The 25,578-nt window shown below is 41.0% G+C and overlaps 1 protein-coding gene across 1 annotated transcript in view; it reads right to left on the reverse strand.

Annotated features, from left to right (window-relative positions):
• The window catches only part of DPYS (dihydropyrimidinase), an 87,668-nt gene that overhangs the window by 7,452 nt on the left and 54,638 nt on the right, over positions 1-25,578 (reverse strand). Inside the window, exon 8 of the mRNA XM_025394391.1 lies at positions 5,824-6,031. Within this exon, the coding sequence (XP_025250176.1) occupies positions 5,824-6,031 (208 nt within the window). The remainder of the gene's footprint in view (positions 1-5,823; positions 6,032-25,578) is intronic.

The raw sequence follows: 25,578 nt of genomic DNA on the forward strand, positions 1-25,578 counted from the left end.
TACAGGCATGAGCCACCAGGCCCAGCTGGATGCTAGATTTTCTGAAAATAGCAAGATCAACAGAGAAGAATCCCAAAGGTATTAATTATTGAATGCTGTTCATAGAGGCTAAGATACTAAAATACCAATAAAAACAACAGAACTTCCAAATACCAAACAGCAGATGCTGGGTCAACAGCAAACAGACCAAATAAACAGTGACTCCCTGAGAATGAAATCCATGCCTGGCCTGGTGAATTTACAGGGTGCTCGGTACATATTGAACTGAGCTACCCAGGGCTCTGTGAATCACTAGTACATGAGGAAGCCATAGGTGCGACCGGTGATCTATAACAATGAAAAGTGACATTTTGATGATGTTTACAACTTACCAAATATCTCAATTTAATCCTTAAAATATCCTGGCTGGAGTGGGAGAGGGAAAGATTTGAAGCAATAAATAAATAAATAAATAAATAAATAAATAAATAAATAAATATGCTGTGAGCTACAAAGCTGGGCTGTCTCATTTCAGGGCTGGTTCCTCTGGTAAATTTGCCAGTCCAAGAGGAAGTGAACCCTCTGTGCAGAGGGGAGTCTGAGGGAGTGATATCCTGAGGATGGGGGAATGGGTGGCTATTTGTTTGAGTAGAGATTAAACTTTATGGTTAGGATACTGCAGTGATACAGGTTAAAGGGATTGGCTTTGGAGGTAGACAAACCTGGATTTGAGTCCCAACACTGTCACTTAGTAACTAGGTGAGCTCACTGAGCCTATATTTCTTAATCTATAAAATAGGAATATCACTACTTACCTCCAAGGGTTGTTGTAAGAATTAAAGTGTGCTTGGAACAGAATTGGTGGTCAATAAATATTTACTAAACGAATGTTGACTGATTAGATAAAGCATGAAAAAGAGTACTTAGAAAGGGTCTTGTGTATAGTGATGTGCTGGTAAATATTAACAACTATCTCTACCTTCCCTTTTCCTCAGCACCCTTCAAGTCCTAACTTAAAGCACCTGCCTATTTCTGTGGTGTAAATACTCCTTCCCTGGCTGATTTCAAGCTACCAAACTGACACCACTGAATGAAGAGATGGGCAGAGATGCATACATATGTCTCTTGTGTTACCTTGTATTGGTAGTAATTAATCTGAAGAAATTAGGATTATATGGAAAGTGATATGTCTTAAATTATTTTCTCTGAGCTACCACCTTGAGAAAGACATTGACAAATGGTTATTCCAGAAATGGAGAATACCCATCTCAAGGACTAAAGCAGCCATCCACTCGATTTTATCTTATCTACAAGGCAAATTATGCTTATCATTGCAAAGATACAACCCAGTTTAAAAGCTTTGGCAGCAGTATTCTGAAACCATACATTACTCCAAGCTATTCCTGTTACACTGTAAAATGCAATGTGACCCTGATTTTCCAGAAAAGGTTGGGGTTCCCTACCACTGAAAAAAAAGAGATGACTTAACAAATGTCTATACTTTCACATTTTGTTGGAACTTATAATACTCTAAACACACAAAAATTCAAGAAACATAACCCATTTTAACTTAAAGAACTATATATTTTGGTAAACAATAATACGTAATTTTGCTCAGTCAGAATTATCTTGAACATCCAAGTTGCTGTTACATTTTCCCCTCCCTCTTTCCCTTTACTTTCCTTTCCTTAAACAACTTTTATATGAAGTTGAAATATATTCTATTATGTTATATTTATCAAATAAAATTTGATGCCTCATCTTCTGATTCAATATTTTCCCTTAGGATCAGCTGTCTACATTTTAAAATAAATAAATTAACAATTCCCCAAAGCTGTCAAATCAGATAAAAATGTCTTTTCTTTCCTTTGAAATTTCCCAAAAGATCCAGTAACAGTAATAGCTGAATGGTATGATGCTGACAAATTTTATTATTATGTAATAAAATCATAGATAAGAATCAAGCTGTCATAGATAATCCCACTATTTGAAATAAGGCAGGGACAATCTGCTGGGTAAATTTAGTTAAATTTCCTTCTATGCACCTCTGAAACTATAGCCTTTGCTCCTTCTGTTTGCAGTTTATTCACTTACCAGATGCCTGCTATGTACCAAGTACTGGCAAAAAAGAGTAAGATGCTGCTCTGAAGGAATTAACACTCTAGCCAGGAGACCAGCTGAGTTCAGGGACTGGCAAATGCTGATGTGACTCTGTACTGTGTGCTTTGGGAGTCCAGAATAGGAAGTGATTAATTTTCTTGGTAGGGATAACAGATAAGCAAAGAAATAGCATTGGCTATTCCTGCTTGCCCTTAAACTCTTATCCTCACTCACAAAGAAATCTGAGTATTTGAAATGAAAACCAAAGCACAGACTTTGATAACCTCATGTGAGTTTAAAAATCCAGAGTTTTTATAATTCTTTTTCTTAACCTTTATGTGATATTTTTATCCTGTGAGTTGTCTTTGCCTAATGCCATAAGGAACCATCTCCAGAGAGTTCCCAAACCTCATTTAATTTTATCCATTTTATTTAATATCTTTTCCACACCAACATTTTTTTAATAAGGCATTTCTCTGTGATTTGGGTTTCATGACTATTTTCTTCCTTTTGTTTTTTTTGTCTCTACAGAGGTCCAGTAGTACAGTAGGAATCAAAAAGACCTTATCACAAATCCTGACTCTTAGGTTTACTTAATGCTTAACCTAGGGAGTTACTTAATCTTACTGAGACTCAGCTTTCTATTCTGTAAAATGGGAACAATAATACCTATCACTTGGCTTGTTGCATGGATTAAGTAAAATAATGAATATAAACCACTTAGTACAGAGCTTGGCAGATAGTGCTCAAAACAACACATGATAACTATCATGTATTGGTATTTTTAAAACAATGATGCACTAAAATGCCTAAAAATTTGATATTAGAAAAAAGTATTAAGAAACTAAAATAATTCACAGAATTGATAGTGAACTCATAAAAATTGCAGTTGGCATTAATTCTGCCAAAAAATCACAAAACAATTTGCAAAGGAGAACTGATGAAACCAGTGATTTGAGGACCTCTGCTGCCTCAAAACATTTTCTCTGCAAGAAGACTAACGCAAAGCCAAGCATTTAAATATGGTCCATCAGGGTTCCCTGTTAGTCTAGCGCCCCTGCTGGAAGCAACTGGAACTGAGGCCAAGATTGGCTCTGCCTTGGATCCACTTCAGGTGTCACATAATCTATCACCCAGTTCTATTGAACTACTTTATGATATCCTAAATCCACCCTCTCTGTTCATCTCCTAGATTACTGCTATAGTCTCATGAATGCACCAGCTGCCATCAGTGCCTCCAACTTAGATTAATGTTTTCCTTGAGAGATTTTTTTCCAAAACAAATGCTGAGTAACTTATCCTTCATTACTTCATTCAACTCAATGTTTATAATTTACAGTATCTATTATTACTTAAGGATAAAGTTTTTGGAATCAGATAAGCAGGGTTTATGTCCTGGCCCTGCCATATACTTGCTTATGTGACTTGGACAAATTTCTTAATTTCTTGAAGCTTCAGTTTTTTAACTTTTTTTTTTTTTTTTTTTTTTTAAGATGGAGTCTCACTCTGTCACCCAGGCTGGAGTGCAGTGGTGTGATCTTGGCTCACTGCAACCTCCACCTCCCAGGTTCAAGCTATTCTCGTGCCTCAGCCTTTGAAGTAGCTGGGACTACAGAAGTGCGCCACCACCCCTGGCTAATTTTTTGTATTTTTAGTAGAAATGGGGTTTTGCTATGTTGCCCAGACTGGTTTTGAACTACTGAGCTCAGGCAATCCATTTGCCTCAGCCTCCAAAACTGCTAGGATTACAGGTGTGAACCACCATGCCTGTCCAGTTCTTTAATTTTAAGTGAAAAAAATACCTCCCTCCCTCCCAGGGTTATTGTGGTGACAGAGACCTTAGCAGTGTGTCTTGCATTCAGTAAGCACTCACTAAATGTTAGTGCTGCTGTTATTTATCACATACATCTTCAGAAACACCTAGGATCCTAGGATTCTTATAGTTACCACCTACTTGTCACTCATTAGTGTTAACATTTATAAACTAACTCCCCAGAAATATTAACTGTAACCTTAAACCATCTATTTTGACTGAGCATATAAATACAGAATAAAAAGAGCTATAGCATTTCTGATAATTTAAAGCACGTGAGAACATTTGTTTACCTAATCAAAGCCTTAGGAAGTGTTTAAAAATGGATAAATCTTGCGTAATGGACTCTGAGAATCCACAAGTAAAAATTTTTCACAAGACATTAGAGGAGAAACCAAAGAGTCTACAAGATCCAAATGAACTGAATCAAAAAAACAGCCAGAGAGCTCTGGAAAAGCAGAGGTACATTTGAAAAATAGAAAGAAGAGGGAGAAGCCTTAGAACTAGTCCAAGGGTGGCAAACACTACCATCTACATGGCCAGGCAAGTAATGTGTGAAGCCTTCTGGGTGAAACCCAGAAATACCTCCTAGCTAGGGGCCTGCCATCTAGCTCTGGCCCATTGGACCCATGTGGGATTGAGGACACAGGTTTGCTTCCCCTGGCCCCCAAATCCAGAAATCTAGATTTTTAAAATCTAAAATTCTCAAATATTTTAGTGTATTTGGCATAGCAAAATTTTAAAATTATTTCAAACTCTGTGTGAACTAAACAAAACTTGTGTGAAAGCCCAAATATCTCTTTTATAATAACAGGGGTCTTTGATATAGATTTGTTCATCAAAAGGGGAAAGCAAAGAGACAAAAATGACATTTATTGACCTCCTACCAACCTGTTGCCCAGGCTGGAGTGCACTGGTGTGGCTGGCTAATTATCTTTTATTTTTAAATTTTTTGTAGAGATGGTGTCTCACTCTGTTGCCCAGGCTGTTCTCAAACTCCTGGCCTCAAGTGATTCTCCCACCTCTGCCTCCCAAAGGGCTGGGATTACAGGTGTGGTGAGCTACTGCTTTGGGCCATGCCTTTCATTTAAAAAACCCATTTGAGTGTCACAATTTGTTAGGAAGGAAACATTGTTGTCATTTTCCAGATGAGGGAATTGAGCCCAAGGAGGATGGAGAAACTTGCTCAAGGCTACACAGCTAGGAAATGGTGGCGAGGGCAAGACAGAATTTGTATTTAGGTCTTCTCCAGCCCAAAACTCCACCATTGCACTGGTGGTCATAAAAACGAACCTTGCAGATCTTCAACTGGGAGCACATTTTTTCAAGGGGCTGAGCTCTGAACTCTATTACACTAATGCACAGAGGTCACACCTCCCACAGTGGCTCTCAGCCAATGACTGGGCCTGGCCTGTAGCTGGGAGATCTGAGACATGGCTCTAGGACTCCCTGAAGGCCTTTCTCAGCCTCCCCTAGACTGTAGGGTATTCCAGGATGATCCTTTACCCATTTTCTCTCTTTCTTTTCTTCACTGGTTTCAGACTTAACTTAAAATCTGAGGGCTCTCCCAATCTTTTCCAGCCACCTCCTAGTTTCTTTCACGGGTGTTTCCCCTAATAAAACTCATACACCTTTATCCATCTGGGTGTCTGCCTCTTGGAGGACCCTGACTAACACAATTGCCAAAAGCCCCCACCAGATTCTCCCACAATCTGGAAATCTCGAACTGACCTATCAGTCTGCAAGGGGAAATGCATCCATCCAATAATGATCCTTTCTCTAAAACATGGCATCTCTAATCTCTCATATCAATCCTGACACCCCAGGAACACCTTAAACCAAGTGTAGTGTCAACACCACCACTACCAACCAGATATCCAGGAGCAGGAGACAGTCTGACCTGTAGCAGTATCCCACTGTGGCACACTCACCTGGTCTCGCTGCTTTATTCGTTTGTAAATATATTCAGCAAATGGTTTTCGAGGAATAAACTTCCCATCTCCTGCTGTGACACTGAACACTCCTGCTTCATACACCACTTTGCCTCTTGAAATAGTCACAAGGGGCACCCCGTGGCAAACCATGCCCTCGAAAATGTTGAAGTTAACAGCCTGATGATGAGTTTTTGCTGAGATAGTCCTATATTTGTGAAAACAACAAATAAGTTCCAGATCATCACCAGCTCACTTGATAAATATAAAATACTAAAAGAAGAATAACTTAGAAGAAAATTTAGCAACTCTATTAGGTCATAGCTTCATCACTGTAACAAGTGACTTTAAGAATAGAACAAAACATTAACATTTCATTACAAAGTAATTACATTTTTCTGAGAGAAAAACCCAAGAGATCACTCTTTAAGGTGATTAATGAGGGTAGAGTGGGTGGAAGGAGGGCATTGTCTTTTATGTTCAGATTTTAAAATTATTTGTATTTATATGTTAACATTTTTTCATTTTTAAATTATAAAATATTTTTAAACACAGATGACTGATGAACACACTGACCCTATATCCAGCTCTATGGAATTTTAACTTTTTGTAGATACAATGGAGGCTTCTTCAAAACCCCTTCCCAAATCCCATGCCTGCTCCTGCCTTCCCAAAGGAAATAGATATTTGATAGTTATCAACTGGATTTGGTAGTTATCAAGGAAAAGTATATATGTAATTTCTTTCATTGTCTGTAGCAAAACTAGAAATTTGAAGATAACAGAAATAACCAAATATGTTGGAATATAATCTCTTAGCATATTCTATGTCATACCTGTGTCATCATTCTCAGTAGTTTAATAATATTTTTCAATCTTACACAAAATGATTGATGACTTCCAGGCTAGGTATTTGAAAATGCTACATGCCTCCTTTCCTTAAATCTCATTAAATGGAAAAGAAAAAAATCTGGCAGCAGTGAATAATATGAGCATAATCTGAGTCCTTTTTTTCTTTAAAATTTTTTATTTCCATAGTTTTTGGGGAACAGGTGGTGTTTGGTTACATGAGTAAGTTCTTTAGTGATGATTTGTGAGATTTTGGTGCACCCATCACCCGAGCAGTGTATACTGAACCCAGTGTGTAGTCTTTTATCCCTCACCCCTTCCCACCCTTTCCCCCTGAGTCCCCAGAGTCCATGCTGCCATTCTTATGCCTTCGCATCCTCATAGCTTTGCTCCCACTTACGAATGAGAACATATGATGTTTGGTTTTCCATTCCTGAGTTACTTCACTTAGAATAATAGCATAATCTGAATTATGGTAGAAGGTTCTACAATCCCTCTCAGGAATGGATTAAAGAGATAAATTTTGCTAAAATCCTCAAGGCTGAGTGAGTCTAAGGAGGAGCAGCTCAAAGTTCCCCCAGCCTTATCTGGAAGGGCTGAGGAGGAAGCCCCAGCTGCTGTGTGTGTGCTGCAGTCCTAGAAATGAACAAGATAACACTGCCTGGTCCTTGGTCCAGCTGCTTACTTGGTTTCCAATCCCAACATGCCCAGACAGAATTCTTGACTTTTAATGCTGACCACAACCCACCCGCTCAAGTTTGCTCCTCCCTTGAGTTCTCATCTCAGTAAATGACATCACCATTTATCTTTCCTCACCCCTCAAGCCAGCATCAAGCTACTTTGTTCTACCTCCTCCCAAAATAAGACCCCTCTCCTCCTCTCCCCCTCTCCATGGCTCCCACTGGAGTCTACACCATCATCTCTCACCTGGACAACTCCAACAACTCTTACTGGCTTCTTTGTTTCAACTCTTACCACCCCCCCGCCCCCCGCATTCCTTACCACTCTCCACAAAGCTGCTCAAATTATCTTTTAAAAATGAAGATCAGATCATGTCACTTTCCTGCTTGAAACCCTCAGTGGCTCCAGGCTGCTACCTAAGAGCCAAATAGCTGTAAAAAAGCACAGTGATGATAATAATAAAAAAGAATCTGCTCCCAGTGAGAAACAGCTGCCACGGAAAGGAGAAAGAGGAGCATCTAGTATGTCATGGAGATGGTTTATAACATCTTATTTCATCTTTAGAACACCTCTCCAAGGTAGAGAGTATTTTCCACATTTTATAGGAAAAATAAATTGAGATTTAGAAAGGTTATATCATTTGCCAAAGGACATATGACTAGTTTGATGAAATTGGGATTTTTTTTTAAATTTTAATTTTAATTTTTTGAGATCGGGTCTTGCTCTTGTTGCCCAGGCTGGAAGTACAGTGGTGTGACCATAGCTCACTGCAATCTCTACCTCCTCAGTTCAAGTGATCCTCCCACCTCAGCCTCCCAAGTAGCTGGCACTACAGGCATGTGCCACCACACCTGGCTAATTTTTATATTGTTTTTGGTAGAGACAGGGTTTAGCCATGTTACCCAGAATGGTCTCGAACTCCAAGGCTCAAGCAATCCACCCAACTTGGCTTTCCAAAGTGCTGGGATTACAAGCATGAATCACTGCACCTGGCCTGGAAACTTGGATCTTTTTATATTTTTAAAATTTACAATAAAAATGATCTTTTGGTGTACATTTCTATGAATGTTTACACATATATAGATTTGTGTTGCCATCACAACAATTAAGACACAGAACAGTGCTACCACTACCCCAGACTCACACTATCCCTTTGTAGTCATGCCCTCCCCCAATCCCTAACACCTGGCAACCACTGATCCAGTCTTCATTACTATAGTTTTCTCTTTTCAAGACTGTCATATAAGTAGAATCAAAGAGTATGTAATCTTTCAAGACTGACTTCTTTAATTCCACATCAATCCTTGGAGATTCATCCAATTTGTTGTGTGTATGAATAGCTCCTTTTTTGTTGCTGCATAGTATTCCACTGTATGGACATACCACAGTGTGCTATACATTCACCCACTGAAGGTCATCTGAGTTGTTTCTAAATAGTTTCTTTGATGAATATGAATAGAGCTGTTATAAACATTGAGGTACCTGTTTTGCATGAATATTTCTCTAATGTAAATACCCAGGAGTGAAATTGCTGGGTCATATTTTAAGTGTATGCTGCAGCAAAAAAAAGAGCTTTCAGTGACCTTAGGAACCAACTTACTTATATAAAGAAATGTCAAGGAATCACCAAGAAGCAGGAGGCAGGTACAAATACAACAATAATTTCAAACATTAAGAAGGATGGAGGGGTATTAATCCAGTGGTAAATAACATCACTAAAACAGGAAAATGAAGAAAATATTTAAAGGAATACTAAGTATAGAATGAGTTATGATGAATTATGGTGATGCAAGATACAAACTCCAAGAAAATAAAGCTAGGAAACAATATAGAGGGGTTTCAGACTTTCAGGGTGAAAAGACTTTATATGGCCATTACAATCTGTCAAATATTTCCATAGCCTGGGCAGCTGAAATCCTAAGCATCACAGTTACATTGATGGGAGGGACTCTTGGTATTGTATTACAGCATACTATATAAAGAAGATTTTTGGACTGATGCATTAGTAAGGCTGCTATATGAAGAAAGTAAAATGAATTAAAAATTTGTGCTGAAATGGTTATTTAAAGTACATGAATGGGAGGAAAAAAGAAATTCTTAAGAGTTACTGAAGTTCTTAGGGAAAACATCTAACAGAAGAAATAATCTTTATACACAAAGATTGTCATTACAATGTTGCCTAAACTATTTAAAAACTGAAGCATAACTATTTTCCAAAGTCAGTTCTATAGAATATTAGGCATTTATGAAAGACTAGAATTAAAAATACTGTCAGAAGCAAAAACCCTGATAACTATGTAATATTAATGGAAAAACAGAGATTATATACATTATGTCTACCAGAAAAATATATATGCATGTGGGCAAATACAGGAGGGAATATACAAAGTAGCTTTTTCTGTGGGTTAAGAAAAGGAAGATGGCGGATTCCAAGTATCTTCAGCGTTCTTGTTATACTATTTCCTTGACGTAAGTTGTGATCTTAAAATGAGGTTGACACAGCAAAATATCAAATCGGATTTCTTTGCCTTGAAGGTCATTACCTTGACTTTCTCAGCCTTGGGGTTAGCAAGAGAAAGAGGACAATTAGACAACATCTAAGAGATACTTTATAATAAGTCATTATGTAAATGAAGTCAAATTAACACAAAATGTAAATTTGAGGCATTATCACCAGCAGCAAAAGGAATGTGCTTCCACTTTCACATTGGAAGGTGTCTGACAGGGTGTCATTTGGCACCCAACTTTTTCTTTCCAGCTTAAGCTGTAATTCTCCAATCTTAGGAGCTTTCCCACTTCTGAATCCTTGCACATGAGGTTATCTTTTCCCTAAATGCCCTCCTCACTTCTGCCCTTCTCCCTTCCCTAAAACTCCACCCAAGAATCCTGGTCCCTAGAAGCTGACCCTGATGACACGGGGTGAAACTGAACATTTTCCTCGGTCGTTTAGCATTATCTGAAAGTATCACAATGATCTCTTGACAAGGCTCTCTTTTCCTACTTGGTGCACGCTTTAAGAAAGAGACTAGGTTGGTTTAGCTTCAGCACATACTACGTGCTTTATAAATGTTTATGTGATGATCAAATAAAAAGATTGCATGATTATCTTCCTGTTTAGTCAGGTCAATTTAAATTCCTGCCTCCACTGTCCTCTGGGACATGACTGTGTTTTGGGAACAGAACACTGAAGTAAATGATAGGTAAACATCCAGTCCATTTCTGTTGGGTTTTCTAGCATGCTGTCCAGGTTAATTAGTAATGAATAAATATGTAAAATTGTTATAACTATCATTCTTAGTGGCATCTTAGCTTATATGAAATACTTGTTCACTAATACCTATAAATACTTGGCGATTCTAATATTACCAACTGTAATAAGCACACAGCTCAGTATTATTACTACCTTTCCAAGATGATAATGCTGAAATAGAGCTGTTTCAGAACTTGCACAAGGTTCATGTAGTTTAATATTGAATGAACTTGTGAGAGGCAGAAACCACTTTCAACTTTTGAGAATACTGTTATATTTGTAACCCTGCCATAAGAAAGTTTTAAAACTTGTGGTACAATTTAAATATTTAATTCTAGATAGTTTTAAACATAATAATACAAAACAATATCATCACATGATATATCAGATTACTACCAAACGGTATTTAAAATCTATGCATTTGTTGTGCAGTTTGGGAGATGTGGTCCATTATTGGAACAAATGCAAGTTCAGAGTCACACATCTTTGTAAGGACATCTGTCATTCCTTTGAACACACTTCCTCTGGGAATTCTCCCCATGGCAGAAGCCAAAAACATGTCTTCCCAGCCTTCTTTGCAGCTGGGGCCCAGGCATTTGACCTGGGCTCCTTCAAAATGATGCCCTAGCACCAGACTTTGCCTGGCAAGTTGGTGACACAGGAAGCAGCTACCACAGGAATCCTTGTGGAGGACAGAGATGGGTCAATCCTGGGTTTAGGGCCAGCTGTGACAGAGATTCTAGCAGTAGGATCTGAGCTCCACCACAGTGAGGTGATCTACAGTATCTGTGCCTAGGAGCAGGATCAGAGTTCTCTGATGCCCTGTGGGATGCCTGGGGCATCAGTCCTGGCTGTTCCGCCTCTCAGCTTGCTCCTCCAACCTTCCTGGAGTCTATGAGCCACCCAGTATCCTTCGATACACTCCCTTTTTGTTTAACTATTTAGAGTGGATTTCCCTTGATTACAGCTAAGAACCCTGCCTGACACAGTTTTTTCTTTCAATTCTTGCAATGTACCTATGGGACTTTTAGAAAAATCTGCTTTTGTGATAATTTGAAAAGCACAAATCTGAGGTCTTTCTTGAATGTGAAGGCTGAGCCCAACTGCCCTCCAGGCATTGCCCGTAAGAGAGGCCCTGGACAGAGGTGAGTGTTTAGCGCAGTATCTTAACACCCTTCTAGGGCCATTGTCATATAGCACATGGGAACAGACCCATCCTTTCAAAACTCACTCTGTGCCTTCCTTTCACTGTAATGAAACATCCCCCAGGTTCTTGTAATTTGCCCAAAGTGACTTCTCCTGAAGCAGCTGAGGTCCAGGTGTGAAGGTCAAAGTCAGACTCAATGACCTCCCCTGCAGAGCGGGTGGGCCTCATGTCATCCGACGAGCAGACAATGCTTTGAAGGCTGGGAGACAATCTTGGAAGAAAGCAAGAAAACAGGCCGGGCATGGTGGCTCACGCCTGTAATCCCAGCACTTTGGGAGGCCGAGGCAGGCAGATCACTTGAGGTCAGGAGTTTGAGACCAGCCTGGCCAACATGGTGAAACCCCGTCTCTACTAAAAATATAAAAGTTAGCGGGGCATGGTGGTACATGGCTGTAATCCCAGCTACTCAGGAGGCTGAAGCAGGAGAATCAGTTGAACCCGAGAGATGGAGGTTGCAGTGAGCCAAGATGGCACCACTGAACTCCAGCCTGGGCAACAGAGTGAGATTCCATCTCAAAAAAAAAAAAAAAGCAAGAAAACCCACATCCAGGCTCTGACTAACAGATTCAGCCAATGGACTAATACACAATTGTCATTGGGGTACAGTGACACTGTGAGATATTTGGAGCAGGCATCATGTATCTTTTGTAGTGTATCTAAGTTTTTAAGTGGGCCCCACACACTACCCCATCCTGAGACATGCAGAAGAACAAGAACTGTGGTTTGGTCCCTTGACGTCCATTCTCCCATCTTCTGGCGTCAGCACCCCAATTTTTCTTTAAGAAACTACTTTCCTGCTTTGGAGATAATCTGACAAGATCCTTAGGCATGGTTTTCTGCTTTTCCCTAACCAAGAGATGGGCAATTGCATTCTCTTTCCCAGTAATTTAGAATATTTTGCAGGGTGACAAAAATAATTAAAAGCGGTTGGAGGGTACACCCCTGAGCTCAGACCAATTCCTTCTGCAAGCTGCCTGGGGCTGCCCTGGGCTCCAACCATTCCAAGCCAGAGCAGGGACTGTGCCTTCCATCTGTGAGCTCCCCATGGCCTTCCCCCAGAGTGTGTTTTCACTGAAGTGAGCACAGGTTAGTTACCAGGGTTTGCAACCAAAGTCCCTGACTGATAGACACCTTGTTCTCTGGAGAATAATTCCCTTAATGAAGAACCCATGGATGTTTCTGAGGCAGAGTTCAAAAGGCCTGTGACTCAAAAAGAACCAAGAAGATATTTTCAACTATATCTTTCTGCAGAACAGATGCAGATGTGGGGCGATGTTCTCACTCCATTTGTAGGCAAAAGCAAAGAGCTGCAAGATTCATTACTAAACAGTTTTCAAAATTACCAAATGCAAAGCAGCTCAAGAGAGTGGCAATTGTGAGAAATACATTCTCTCTAATGATTGATTGGAGAGCTAGGATTTTGGCCTGCTCTGGCAGCAACAGGAAGGATACAGAATGATGAAAGGCTGACCATCTAGGGAGTGAGGCTGAGTTCCTGGCCGCTGACTCTTCATTAGCAGATTCACAGAAAGGGTATTGTCCATGGTCACTCTGCCCCTAGGCAAAAGCTACTCTTTGTTAAGCTCACTTTAAGCCTGTATGAAAGAGGCAAGTCTCGCTGCAGAGGGGTGTCAAGGCTGTCTGAGTCCCAATTATACACGTCTCCAAGGCAGAAGCAGATACGGAAGCAGAAGCCCTGAAAACATTAAGCTGTTTTTCAACTTAGCCAATAACTTTGATACCACTCACATCACAGCTGCAGAAAAACATTCTGTCCCTTTGCGAATAGCTTTCTGTCAAAGAGCCGCGTGCTCTTCCAGATGAGAAAATCACTGAAGCGGAGCCTGCAGAAGACAGCAACGCCACCCGTGTGCATTCGGGGGAACATTGTGGAGAGGAAGAGAATTGATTAGAGTAATGTGGGTCTCCCCAACCCCAGAGAAATGACTTGTTTTAGGTATTCTGTTCTATTCTGTCCCACTCAGGCACTTTGGCCTTGCAACAGATAGATTCTTACCAGGTTGCCATGAGAAACAACAAAAGTTAATAGAATCATGTCAGGATTATTAGTGGCATCTTTAAAAATATACCTCATCTCTCTACATTGTGTTGTGTGATGCCTTATATATTCAATGTGAAACAATAATAATCATGACATCTTCCTATGAGGTAGGTATTATTATTATTATTCCCATGGGCTAGATGAGGATGATGAGGCACAGAAAGATTAATAACATTCACCCCATGTTACATAGCTAGTAAATTCACGTAGCTGAGATATGAATATGATGTATGATACAAGCCTGGGCCTTTGGCTTCAGAGGTTATGCTCTTAACCACTAGACAATACTGCCCCTTGAAAGCTTTACGGGAAGCTACCTGGAAAGCATGCAGTTGATGAAAACATTCTTAATCCACCAGAAAATAAATAGGAAGCAGCTTGTTTCATACTCCATGATGTTTCTTGGTCTGTTTTCTGTTTAGCAGTAAAGGATTTAGGATGCTATTAAGAACTCCTTAAGCCAAAATTGACCAGTCATTCTTGATGTAATCACCATAGAAGATTTTTTTTTAAACGTGTGTTCTGTCTATTTCAAACTACCTCTTCTGTCAATTTCTTAGATGTGACAAGTTATATAAATGGGGAGCAAAGCAGCCACATCTCTGGAAATGCTAAATGGTGCTGCTTCAAGTACATTGTCATTATTAAGCAAAGTTGCCACTCACTGCACCCATCAATCTTCCACCCTCTATTTAGACTTCTACACCCGCCTCCTGCAGAAGAGAAAATGGGAATTGCCTCAGCCACATTATTAAATCTAAATTGGACAATAACTTGGAACTCTACCGGTGCTCAGTAGATGACAAAATACTTAATGCAGGTTTATAAAAATGCTCCCCAAACATTGACTTAAAGGAATAAATTTCACTCTGGTATTTTGTCCTTGGAGGTATGTAATATAGGTCATGGATGGTGATGTAGATCATGGTGAGATAAATTGGATTTAGACATGAGCAAGCTGACCTTGTATGTAGGTACCGTGTCCTTCACCTCCTATGCCTCACATAGTACTGAGCAAACAGAGGCATTTTATATATGTATTTGTTTATCTGCAAATAAGCTATTAGCAAATTTCTGGATTTCTACTTAGCATAAATATTCCATGTTCTATACGGTAGTTTTCAGGAAGTGGGAAACTAAAAATAATTTAGTGTCTTTAAGGAACAGGAACTGAATGTGAATCAGTCAACCTAGCATGATACTAGGATGTATGTCTTATGAATATTAAACAGATAAGTACTTATAGGTAAGGTATGATTATTAGCTTTTGGAAAGCCAGGCTATTGGCCTGACATACTGGTGAGAGTAAGAAATAACTTTCTGGGGTCACGTGTGAACTTGGTCTTATAATTTTATTGTCATCCTTCCCAGGAAGCTGTCTTGCCTCTGACAAGCTGACACTGCTTGACAGACTATAGGGACAACTTGAGCAGGAAAAGATGTCAGTTTCCTATATGGAAATACACTGGGTAAAACTCACATAACATCCTTCCTGAAAGTATACAATAGGCCAGGGACTTATTGGTATGTTTAGCTTTAGCTCCATATTTTAGGAAGAAAAAGGAATTGAGAGACAGGACTAGCCGGATTTCCTAGGTCGACTAAGAATCCCTGTGCCTAGCTGGGAAGGTGGCCGCATCCACCTTTAAACACGGGGCTTGCAACTTAGCTCACACCCGACCAATCAGGTAGTAAAGAGAGCTCACTAAAATGCAAATTAGGCAAAAACAGGAGGTAAAGAAATAGCCAATCATCCATCACCTGTGAGCACAGTGGGAGGGACAATGATCGGGATATAAACCCAGGCATTCAAGCCAGCAATGGCTACCCTCTTTGGGTCCCCTCCCTTTGTATGGGAGCTCTGGTTTCACTGTATTCACCTTGCAACTGCACTGTCTTCTGGTCCGTGTTTGTTACCGCTTGAGCTGAGCTTTCGCTCCCCGTCCACCACTGCTGTTTGCTGCAGTCACAGACATGCGGCTGACTGCCATCCCTCCAGATCTGACAGGGTGTCCGCTGTGCTCCTGATCCAGTGAGGTGTCCACTGCCGCTCCCGATGGGGGCTAAAGGCTTGCCATTGTTCCTGCATGGCTAAGCGCCTGGGTTCCTCCTAATAGAGCTGGACACTAGTCACTGGGTTCCACAGTTCTCTTCCATGACCCAGGCTTCTAATAGAGCTACAACACTCACTGCATGGCCCAAGATTCCATTCCTTGGAATCCGTGAGGCCAAGAACCCCAGGTCAGAGAACACGAGGCTTGCCACCATCTTGGAAGTGGCCTGCCGCCATTTTGCAAGCAGCCCACCACCATCTTGGGAGCTCTGGGAGCAAGTACCGGTCCTAACCTCCCCCAACAGAATGACTAGACTGTGAAGGGAAGACAGGAAGGAGGGCTGTCAATTTAAGGGATGGAAAAGAGAAGCTGGATAACAGAAATATCTGGGGGACTTACAAACTTTACTCTTTTTTTGAAAGGAAGATGATGACCTATTTTCCCTCCATCCCTACTGAGGGAAATGAAAAGAGTTAGTAAGCATAAATGCTGACAGATGAAATGTAGTTTGACACTGGAAAATAACTTCCTGACAACCAGGGAGTGAGGTATGTTAGTAAAAGAGAGAAGGAAAGTCTATGGTCAAGCCAGACAACCATGAAACCCAGAATGCTTGTGTGAAATCCACAAAAATGGGCTGCAGCACTCCTTTAAAGGTCAGGAGAACTTCAAGTTCTGCAATTCTAAGAATCAAGACTTGGCCTCCAACTTTCCTGAGAAGGTAACAAGGCAAACAGAAACATAAATGTCCTTGATTCTATTCCCACGTCACAGCTGAAGGGGCACTCAGAAACTCCAAAGCCATCACAAACATGTTCTTATAACAGGCATAACAAATATTTATGGCCTCTTTGCTCTGAGTTAGGCATTAAAAGCATTATCTTTAATCCCACGATAAACATATGATATCAATAGTAGTAGTATTATCCCTATTTTGTGGATGAGAACACTAAGGCTGAATAAGGTTGCCTAAGACACAGTTGGCACATGGAAAAACTAGATCTTGAACTCAGATTTGTGTGGTAAAAAGGGTTCCCAGCTTATTTGAACCTAATGCAGGGTCTGTAAGCTCTTTTGGAAGTGACCTGAGACAGACAGTAACCATGCAACGCTCACTGTACTAGTACCAAGCTTATATATTTCTGCCAAGGCTAGGAAGTTTTACCTAATGCTCACTGCTCAAAACCAGCCGTCGGTTTTGAATTGATGAAGTCACTTAAGATCTAAGTGTTTAAGTGGAATTTGTTTAGAATCTTCTAAACTTAAATGAGTAAACAAAATAAGAGTTGTGAATAACAAAGTAACTTCCTGCTTCACTGTCTGAAGACTGTGCTGTGGCAAAATAAGGCAAAAAGCCTTCCAGGCATCAAAGTCTCGTTGGTGTGAACTGGAGATCAGGATGTCCAACTGAAGAGATGACCTTGGATATTCAATGAGAGGAGTCTAAAATCTTCAAATCTCTAAACCAGAGGTTGGCAAACCATGGCCCACAGGCCAAATCCGGCCCACAGCCTGCATTGTAAATAAAGTTTTATTGAAACACAGTCACATTCATTTACATATTCATTACATATTATTTGTTGCTGCTTTTGCACTACAACAGCAGAGTTGAGTACTAGCAACACAGTCCATATGGCCTACAAAGCCAAAAAAAAAAAGTACTATATGACTCTTTACAAAAAGTTTGCTTTTCCCCTGCTCTGAATGTCTCCAGTGGCAAAAACAAACAAACAAACAAAAAGCAACAATAACAACACAAGGCTCCTGAAGAGTAATTGGAAGACCTAAAATTTGGTGTGACAGAGCCACAAATAAGAAAAAAAAATGACAGTCAAGGACCTAAAGGGAGCGAGAACAAAAGGGATGGGGGAAAAAAAAAGTAACCACTAAAAGTTACAGTGGCAGAGGGATACCAATGACTGTCCCCACAGCGTCAGGTGTGGCCACTATCCATGAAGCATCTCTGTATTCCAAGTACTTTCAGGTACATTGCCTCACTGAGTCTCTCAACAATCCACATTTGTATTTCCGTTTAACAGATGAGAAAACAGAGACTCAGAGAGCTTGAGTAACTTGTCCTGAGTCAGCAGAGCCAGAAATCAAACTTAGCAGGCTGACACTGACCCCACTCCATTCTCCTGCCCCAATACTCCAGCCATCAGTGTTCATCCCCTGCTTAAAGGATGAAAGCACTATACTCTTCACTCATTCAATTACCTGATACTGGAATTTTAACAGTAATTATCTACTTTACATCTGAGAACTTGGTGACAGCTAATCATCTCTTCCAGCGGTGGTGCATGCTAGCGTTTCATTGACACTCCTGAAATAGAGCATCTTGGAGGCTGTCAGAGCTAGAAGCTCAGCCTCAGGGTCCCAATTAGCAACTAAGTTGTATGGTTCGAGTTTTGGCCAATCTAAAAGGTGTCTACTTCCAGGAAGCACAGTCAGCTGGCACTTATGTAGTCACTGTAACATCACCTCTGTCGGCCTGGAACAGGCACAAGGCTAATCCAAGGTGGTGATGCTGAAAAGCTGCAGAACCGCAGACCTTGAAACTGACTCAGCTTCACCAGTGAGCATGCCTGAGGGCATCCATGCTGGAGGGGGTGGAGGGGAGCAGTGCGCAGGAGGGCACCATGAGCTGCCTGCCACAGCCAGATGCTCCAGGATTCGCTGACTTGCTCGGCCAAGTTCGTAGGGTGCTTAAAACTCTGGGCACTGTTGCAAAGAATTCACATGTATCAACTCTCAGCCTTTGATATGGGCATTATGATCATTCCCCTTTGACAGACAAGGAAATGGAAGCAAACCAAGGTGAAGTAACTCCCCCTGGGCTACACTGTCAATAAGTGGAGGGACAGATTACCAACCCGGGCAGTTGGGCTCCAGAGACCAAATATGAACCCCTGTGCTGTAAGTGCCCCTTCCTTGCCTGCCCTTCTAAGAGGCTGTAAGCTCTGCAGTGGTTAAGAGTCTAGATACTGCAGTCAAGCAGGCCTGCTTTGAATCCCAGCTCTGTCCTTTCCAGTGTGTGAACTGGGGCAAATGATTTAACCTCTCTGAACCTCCGTTGTTTTCTTCTTAAAATGGTTACCTGCATTGATAATGGCATCTACACCTAGAGCTCTGGTGGAGGGCAGAAGTGACACAGCAGCCATTTTGCACACATGATACCTGCTGACTCATCTTGTGGTGTGAGAATGTGGTCAGGTTTGCAATGCTCCACCTTCCCCCTGGATCCTCCTTCACCTGCTCCGACTCCTGGGCCAGGTGTGTGACTTTGGTCCCATGACCAAAGGCAGTCACCCACACCACATACCCAGGGCAAAGGCAACAAGAACAGGCTTAGGTCTCCATCTTTCCCTGTGGGGCTCCAGTTCCTGGTCGGGGTTCAACCTGGTCCTTGCTCTTCCCACTTCACCTCCATCTTCCCTTCCTGACCACTGGTCTGCAGGCTCCAGCATCAGACATGAAGGCAGCAGCCTTGCAGAGAGTCCAGCTCCTATGAGCGTGGAAGGTCAAGTCATACATATGCATGTCTATGTGTATATTTATGCATGTATATATGCACACATATGCATATGTATAATCACACACACACACAGACATCCAAGTGGATCTACTTTTCTGATTGAACCCTGACTAATATATCCTGGCTAGGTTATTCCTGGAATAGTTTCCTGATCGTTTTGCTTCCAACAGCATTCACCCTTGACATTTTCACTTTCTTTTCTTACATTTACTAATAGCACTTCAGTGGTTGGAAGCCATGGCCAAGGCCATCTATTATGAAAATGATGCTAATAAGGAAAAGTATTCAATTGGAGCTTCCATTTACTGCATGCTATTAAACACTATGTGAGAAGTTTTTCATACATTATTTTATTCAATCCTCATTATTTTATTTAACCCCATGGAAGCAGAGTTTTCTCATACTTATAAATGAAGCAATAGAGGCTCAGAGAAGCCAAGTAACTCACCTCAGAGCATAATATGAGTGTATATGACCCAAATACTATGTGCTTACCCACTGTATAATGTCTCTCACTATAAGCGATCCATCCAGAACACAAGTCTAGAGTCAAATGCACATTTATATAAAATTTTAACCCCTCTTCTTCCAGAAATACTAAAGCACTTCAAAAGGAAAACGTTAACAGGTGGTAGGATAATTAGGGATAAAAACAGAGCAGGAAAACATTAGAAAAAAAAGATGGTGCCACATACCTGTGGTAGTGGAATTTAGATCTACATAAGAGATTATACTCATTAGCATAAACTTCTATACAAAACCTTTCCCCAAAAATAGGCAACCAAAAAATGAATCCATTGAAGGCATGTTGTCATGTTTTCTTTTTGGCCATGCATTCAATTTGTTCTCATAGGTATCAGAAAAACAATAAATGAGGCATGAGAAGAGAAGAAAAGGTTTGCCATATTTTAGGAATTGGAAACACTGCTGTATTGAAAACAAAAGTACCACTTGGTCTTTTATCATTGTTGAAAATCATTCTTGAATCATTAAACTCTTCTTGTCTCTGGTTTCTCTCTTAAATGAGGGAGAATAGTATACTAATTAGGCTTTAAATGTTACCATAAAGAAAGTTAGGTTCTAAGAAATGGGTTTCCTATGTCCAGAATCTTAAGACCACTATTCCATAGCTCTAGCCCATGAACTATATACAACCCTATTCACTTCTGGCTTAAGACAGAAAAAAAAAAAAAAAAAAAAAGTCATCTTGATGGAAGAATGTAGAAACTCCCTACCATTCAATGGGTTTATCACATACTCATTCATTTTACATGCATTTATTAATCACCTACTCCATGCCAGCCATGGTTCTAGGTGCTCGGGATACAGCAGTGAACAAAGATAAAGATCTCTGCCCCCATGGAGCTCAGGCCTAGTCATGCTACTTCTGCATTTGGAAGAATCTCTTTGTTATAAATATGATTCTGACATACCTTAGTGAACAAAGTCAATGTTTCCATAATAGTAACATGCTTGTAGTACTTTACAGTTTATACAAAACACTTTCATGTAACTATAGCATTTATTTCTCAAAAGAGCCTTAGGGATTTTGCAAGAAATGTGACAGACCATTTAAATAAAGACACAAATAATATTATGTTATCAAAAGAAACATGAACAAAGGACATGAATAGATATTTCTTCATAAGAAAAAACCTCAATGACTAATAAACATGAAAAAGTGTTCAATTTCCTTAGTGCTCAAATGTATGTCATTCATAGCTAAAAGGTAACAATTTTTACTTGCAAAAGTAGCAAAAATAAAAGGAAAAGCAAGAGATTGTGCTTCAAAAGATTGTACCCTTTGAAACAGTAATTTTCTTTTAGTAATCCATTCAACAGAAAAATAAGAAATTTGGTTTTAAGTTTTCAAATAGCAAAAAATGTTAAAGCTTTAAGTTACCCATTACTATGAAATCTAAATTAAGGACCTAACATTAAAAAAATTAGGCCGGGCACGGTGGCTCAAGCCTGTAATCCCAGCACTTTGGGAGGCCGAGACGGGTGGATCACGAGGTCAGGAGATCGAGACTATCCTGGCTAACACGGTGAAACCCCCTCTCTACTAAAAAGTACAAAAAACTAGCCAGGCGAGGTGGCAGGCGCCTGTAGTCCCAGCTACTTGGGAGGCTGAGGCAGGAGAATGGCGTAAACCCGGGAGGCGGAGCTTGCAGTGAGCTGAGATCCGGCCACTGCACTCCAGCTTGGGCGACAGAGCGAGACTCCGTCTCAAAAAAAAAAAAAAAAAAAAATTATATAGAGGCCACTAGTCCATGCTGTCAGACAGAGTGCCTTTAAAAATCAAAGGATTCTAAAATATATTTGGATCCTCCAAACATGTGCTTTTGTTTTTATGAGATGGAGTTTCACTCTTGTTGCCCAGGCTGGAGTGCAATGGCATGATCTTGGCTCACTGCAACCTCTGCCTCCCAGGTTTAAATGATTCTCCTGCGTCAGCCTCCCAAGTAGCTGGGATTACAGGCGTCCACCACCACTCTCAGCTAATTTTTGTATTTTTAGTAGAGACGGGGTTTCTCCATGTTGGCCAGGCTAATTTCAAACTCCTGATCTCATGATCCTGAAGTGCTGGGATTATAGGCATGAGCCACTGCGCCCAGTCAAACATGTTTAATGGCACTGTGTAATTAAATGTCTAAGGGGCATTCTACTAAAATTGTGGTTACCACTGTGCCTCACCAACATGCCAATCACAAACTAAATGTACAGGGCCAGGCGTAGTGGCGCATGCCTGTAATCCCAGCACTTCGGGAGGCTGAGGTGGGTGGATCACTTGAGGTCAGGAGTTCAAGACCAGCCTGGCCAACATAGTGAAACCCTGTCTCTACTAAAAATGTGAAAATTAGCTGGGCATGGTGGTGCACACCTGTAATTCCAGCTACTCAGGAGGCTGAGGCAGGAGAATTGCTTGAAATAGGGAGGCAGAGGTTGCAGTGAGCCAAAATCATGCCACTGTACTCCAGCCTGGGTGACAGAGAAATTAATTAATTAATTAATTAAAATAAAAAATAAAAAAATCTTTTAAAAATACAAACTAAATATGCAGGAGAGGAAATGTATAAACAGGGGTGAAACTGTGATTGACCAAACAAACTGAAATTTGGGATAATTGTTGAATTTTTCTAAGCTTTTTCCTAGAATCCCACATTATAAAAGTCATTTACTTTGGTATCTCCCTAGTGATAACTCTCTTGATAACTCTCTAGTGCTTTATCACTTTATACGTGATCATGATATTAATGCTTTTTAAAGTTCTACTATATGCCAGGCACCATATTAAAGGTATTAACTCTTTTCAAAAAGCCCCAAAAGTTGCTACAATTATTATCATATCTACATTTTGCTGGGGAGGAAAGAGCCTTCAAGAGGGCAGTCACTTGCCCAAGGTCCTGCAGCCTGTATTGGTACAGTTCAGATTTAAATACAGTTGCCTAATTTGGCTCTAAATGGCATGTCCCTTAACTATTGGGCCTAATCTTTTACCTTGTATTATAGTGATTTGAGTTATTTGGGGTGTTTCTTATCTGTCTAATTAGATCCTAAGTTCCCTTAGGGTAATAATTTTTTCACTCAACTTTGAGTACAACGTATTGCATCCAGCTGGCACTCGATAAATGCTTGGTTCATGCATGAGCAAGGCTGCAGTTACTTTGAAGTCACTTCTGACTCCTCTCTTTCCATTTCCAATTTTTCACCAACCTAAATTAATTCCTTTTTATCCCCATTTTCCAGGCCTTGATTTTGTTTGCTCTCATCTTGACTTATTCCCTCAGGCCAGACTCCTACAATAGCCTCCTAACCATTCTCCCTGACTCCAATCCATCCTACACACTCATCACCCTAAAATACGATTTAGTCAGATTTCCCCAGCCGACAGGTCTAGACCCTCAGACCCTAGGGTGATCAGGTATGGGTAGAGCTTCTAGACCAACACCTTTGACCAAAAGCAACTTCCTAGAGTGACAATCACAGCTTAGGCTTAGACCGAGAGCGTTTCCAAGGACATGGGAGTTTCAGTGCTCAAACCGGGCAAGTCCCAGGCAAACCAGGGTGAGTTGGTTATGCTACATCCTCCTCCCCATCTCCAAAGTCCCTTCTCTTTACAGCCACGTACTCTACAAACAACACCATTTTCTACTGGTGCCAGGCAAATTGGGAAGCACAGATTTGGATCAACTCAAACCCTCACTCAAAGACATTCAATAGCTCATGCTCCCTCACATAAAATCTGCTATACTTCACCTAACATTCAAAGCCCTTGGTAGTCTGACCAGGACAAATCTCATCTTCAACTCCTTCCCATCCTGACCCTCTGCTCATTCTCCAGTTTTTATTACCCACAACTGTATCTTTCCCATTTTCCTCATTTGCCCCTGACTCCACCATCTGGATGACTTTACTGTCCCCATCCACCTATCCAGAGCCACCTTCAAGGATACGGTTAGTGCAAAGCCCCTTCCCAAGCCCAAACCAGTCATCTGGGAAGTCTTCTCCTTTGTCAAAGAGACCAGCACATGAGACCTCCTCCATCTCTAGTACTGATGTGTTGATCTGATATTTTCCTCTTCCAAAACTTAGTTATCCTTCACTATCTTTATAACTTTGTCTCACCAAAATGCAACCTCTCTGATGAGAGGTATTACACCTTATATTTATGTCTCCCACAGTACTCATAATTTCTCACATTTCTTACACACAATGAACATGCAATCAATATGTGTTTTCAGATAACTGATTAACATTGTCCTCACCCCCTCACCTCCACCATGTGAGGAATTCAGCAATCCTTCTACACAGATAAAGGCTCCGTTTGTTTTTCTTGTGGGTAAATTGCCTTCTCATTATTCTGTCTCCAGAAACTTAGCTCTCTTAAATAAACGCCTGGCAGGAGGACAGAACTGAGAGCAAAGTATGAACATTTCCCTTCCCGAGTGAGAAGAAGAGGGCACAATCATAGCACAGGATGATAGTGGGGGGCTCACAGGAAGAAAACATAACAAAAACATGAAGAAACCACCTTTAAGAAATTGTGGAGAGGGAAAGAGCATTGCAAATATACAAAATGATAGGAAAAACGTAGGGAGAAAAGGACTTCACAGGAAAGGAAAAGATAAAGCTATTTATTAGAAGACAGTCAGAGAAATGTGCTGAGAGCCCAGCACAAACGCTCAGCTCTACTCTGCGAGGGGCAGCCCCTGTGACCCCCTCCAGGAGGCACCTCCTCCATGCAGACAGCAGGCCTTGAGAGCACATCTGGGGAGCCCTCCCTTGCTCAGACAGATCGTGGCCCCAGTTACCGAACTAAAGGCAGGCATAGTGAACCAATGGAAAATTTCCTTCAGGCAACATAACCTCAGCATAAAAAAAACAGTATCGATCTATTTGCCTCCCAGCCAAAGAGAAATCAAGTTAGACAAAGGAAATTAGGCAATAAGTTTAATGTGATTCCAGCTGCAGCTGCGAAATAAACCTGATGTACTCTGACTCTCCTTCCCAAACGCTCTCTGGTTGGCACAGGTCACTTTTTTTGGGAGGGCACCAAGGAAGTGTTCTGCAGGTACATGAAATCTTTTAAACTTAGAAGTCAACCGCCTGCTGGTGTTCAAAGAAGCCCCGCCGCCAGAAGGACAGGCTTGGAACCGATGTCCAGGAGTGTTGGCAGATTTGCAGGGATGCAGGCCGTGCTCTTGCCAAGTGCACACTTGTAACCAAGGACAGAACGCGCAATCTGTTGCCCTGGAGCACAGAAAGAAAGCACTGACCTCAGATTCACAGATTTTAGCTTCTATGTGATGAGCTCAGGAAATCAAGGGCCAATGCGAATGTTTGTGGAAACTTGATGTGCATGTGTCTTGGGTGGGTGCCAATATTATATATTTCAAGCACTGTGTGTGCAGTTAGAATGATGAAATAGGTGCAGACTCAAGTCACCAAATAGGTGAATATTCGGCTGTGTTGTCTCAGGGGACTGGAAGGAGTCTGGAGTCTTGTCTCCACTTCCTCCCCCACTGACATTCCAGCTCCAGGCCCACCCCTGCTAGGGTTGCAGGGCCTACCAGCTTTGTTTCTGTGACTCTGGTGTGGTAGATCTGGCCAGAGA

This window comes from Theropithecus gelada, chromosome 8 (genome assembly GCF_003255815.1).
Source record: "Theropithecus gelada isolate Dixy chromosome 8, Tgel_1.0, whole genome shotgun sequence".
NCBI classification, from domain to species: Eukaryota; Metazoa; Chordata; class Mammalia; order Primates; family Cercopithecidae; genus Theropithecus; species Theropithecus gelada.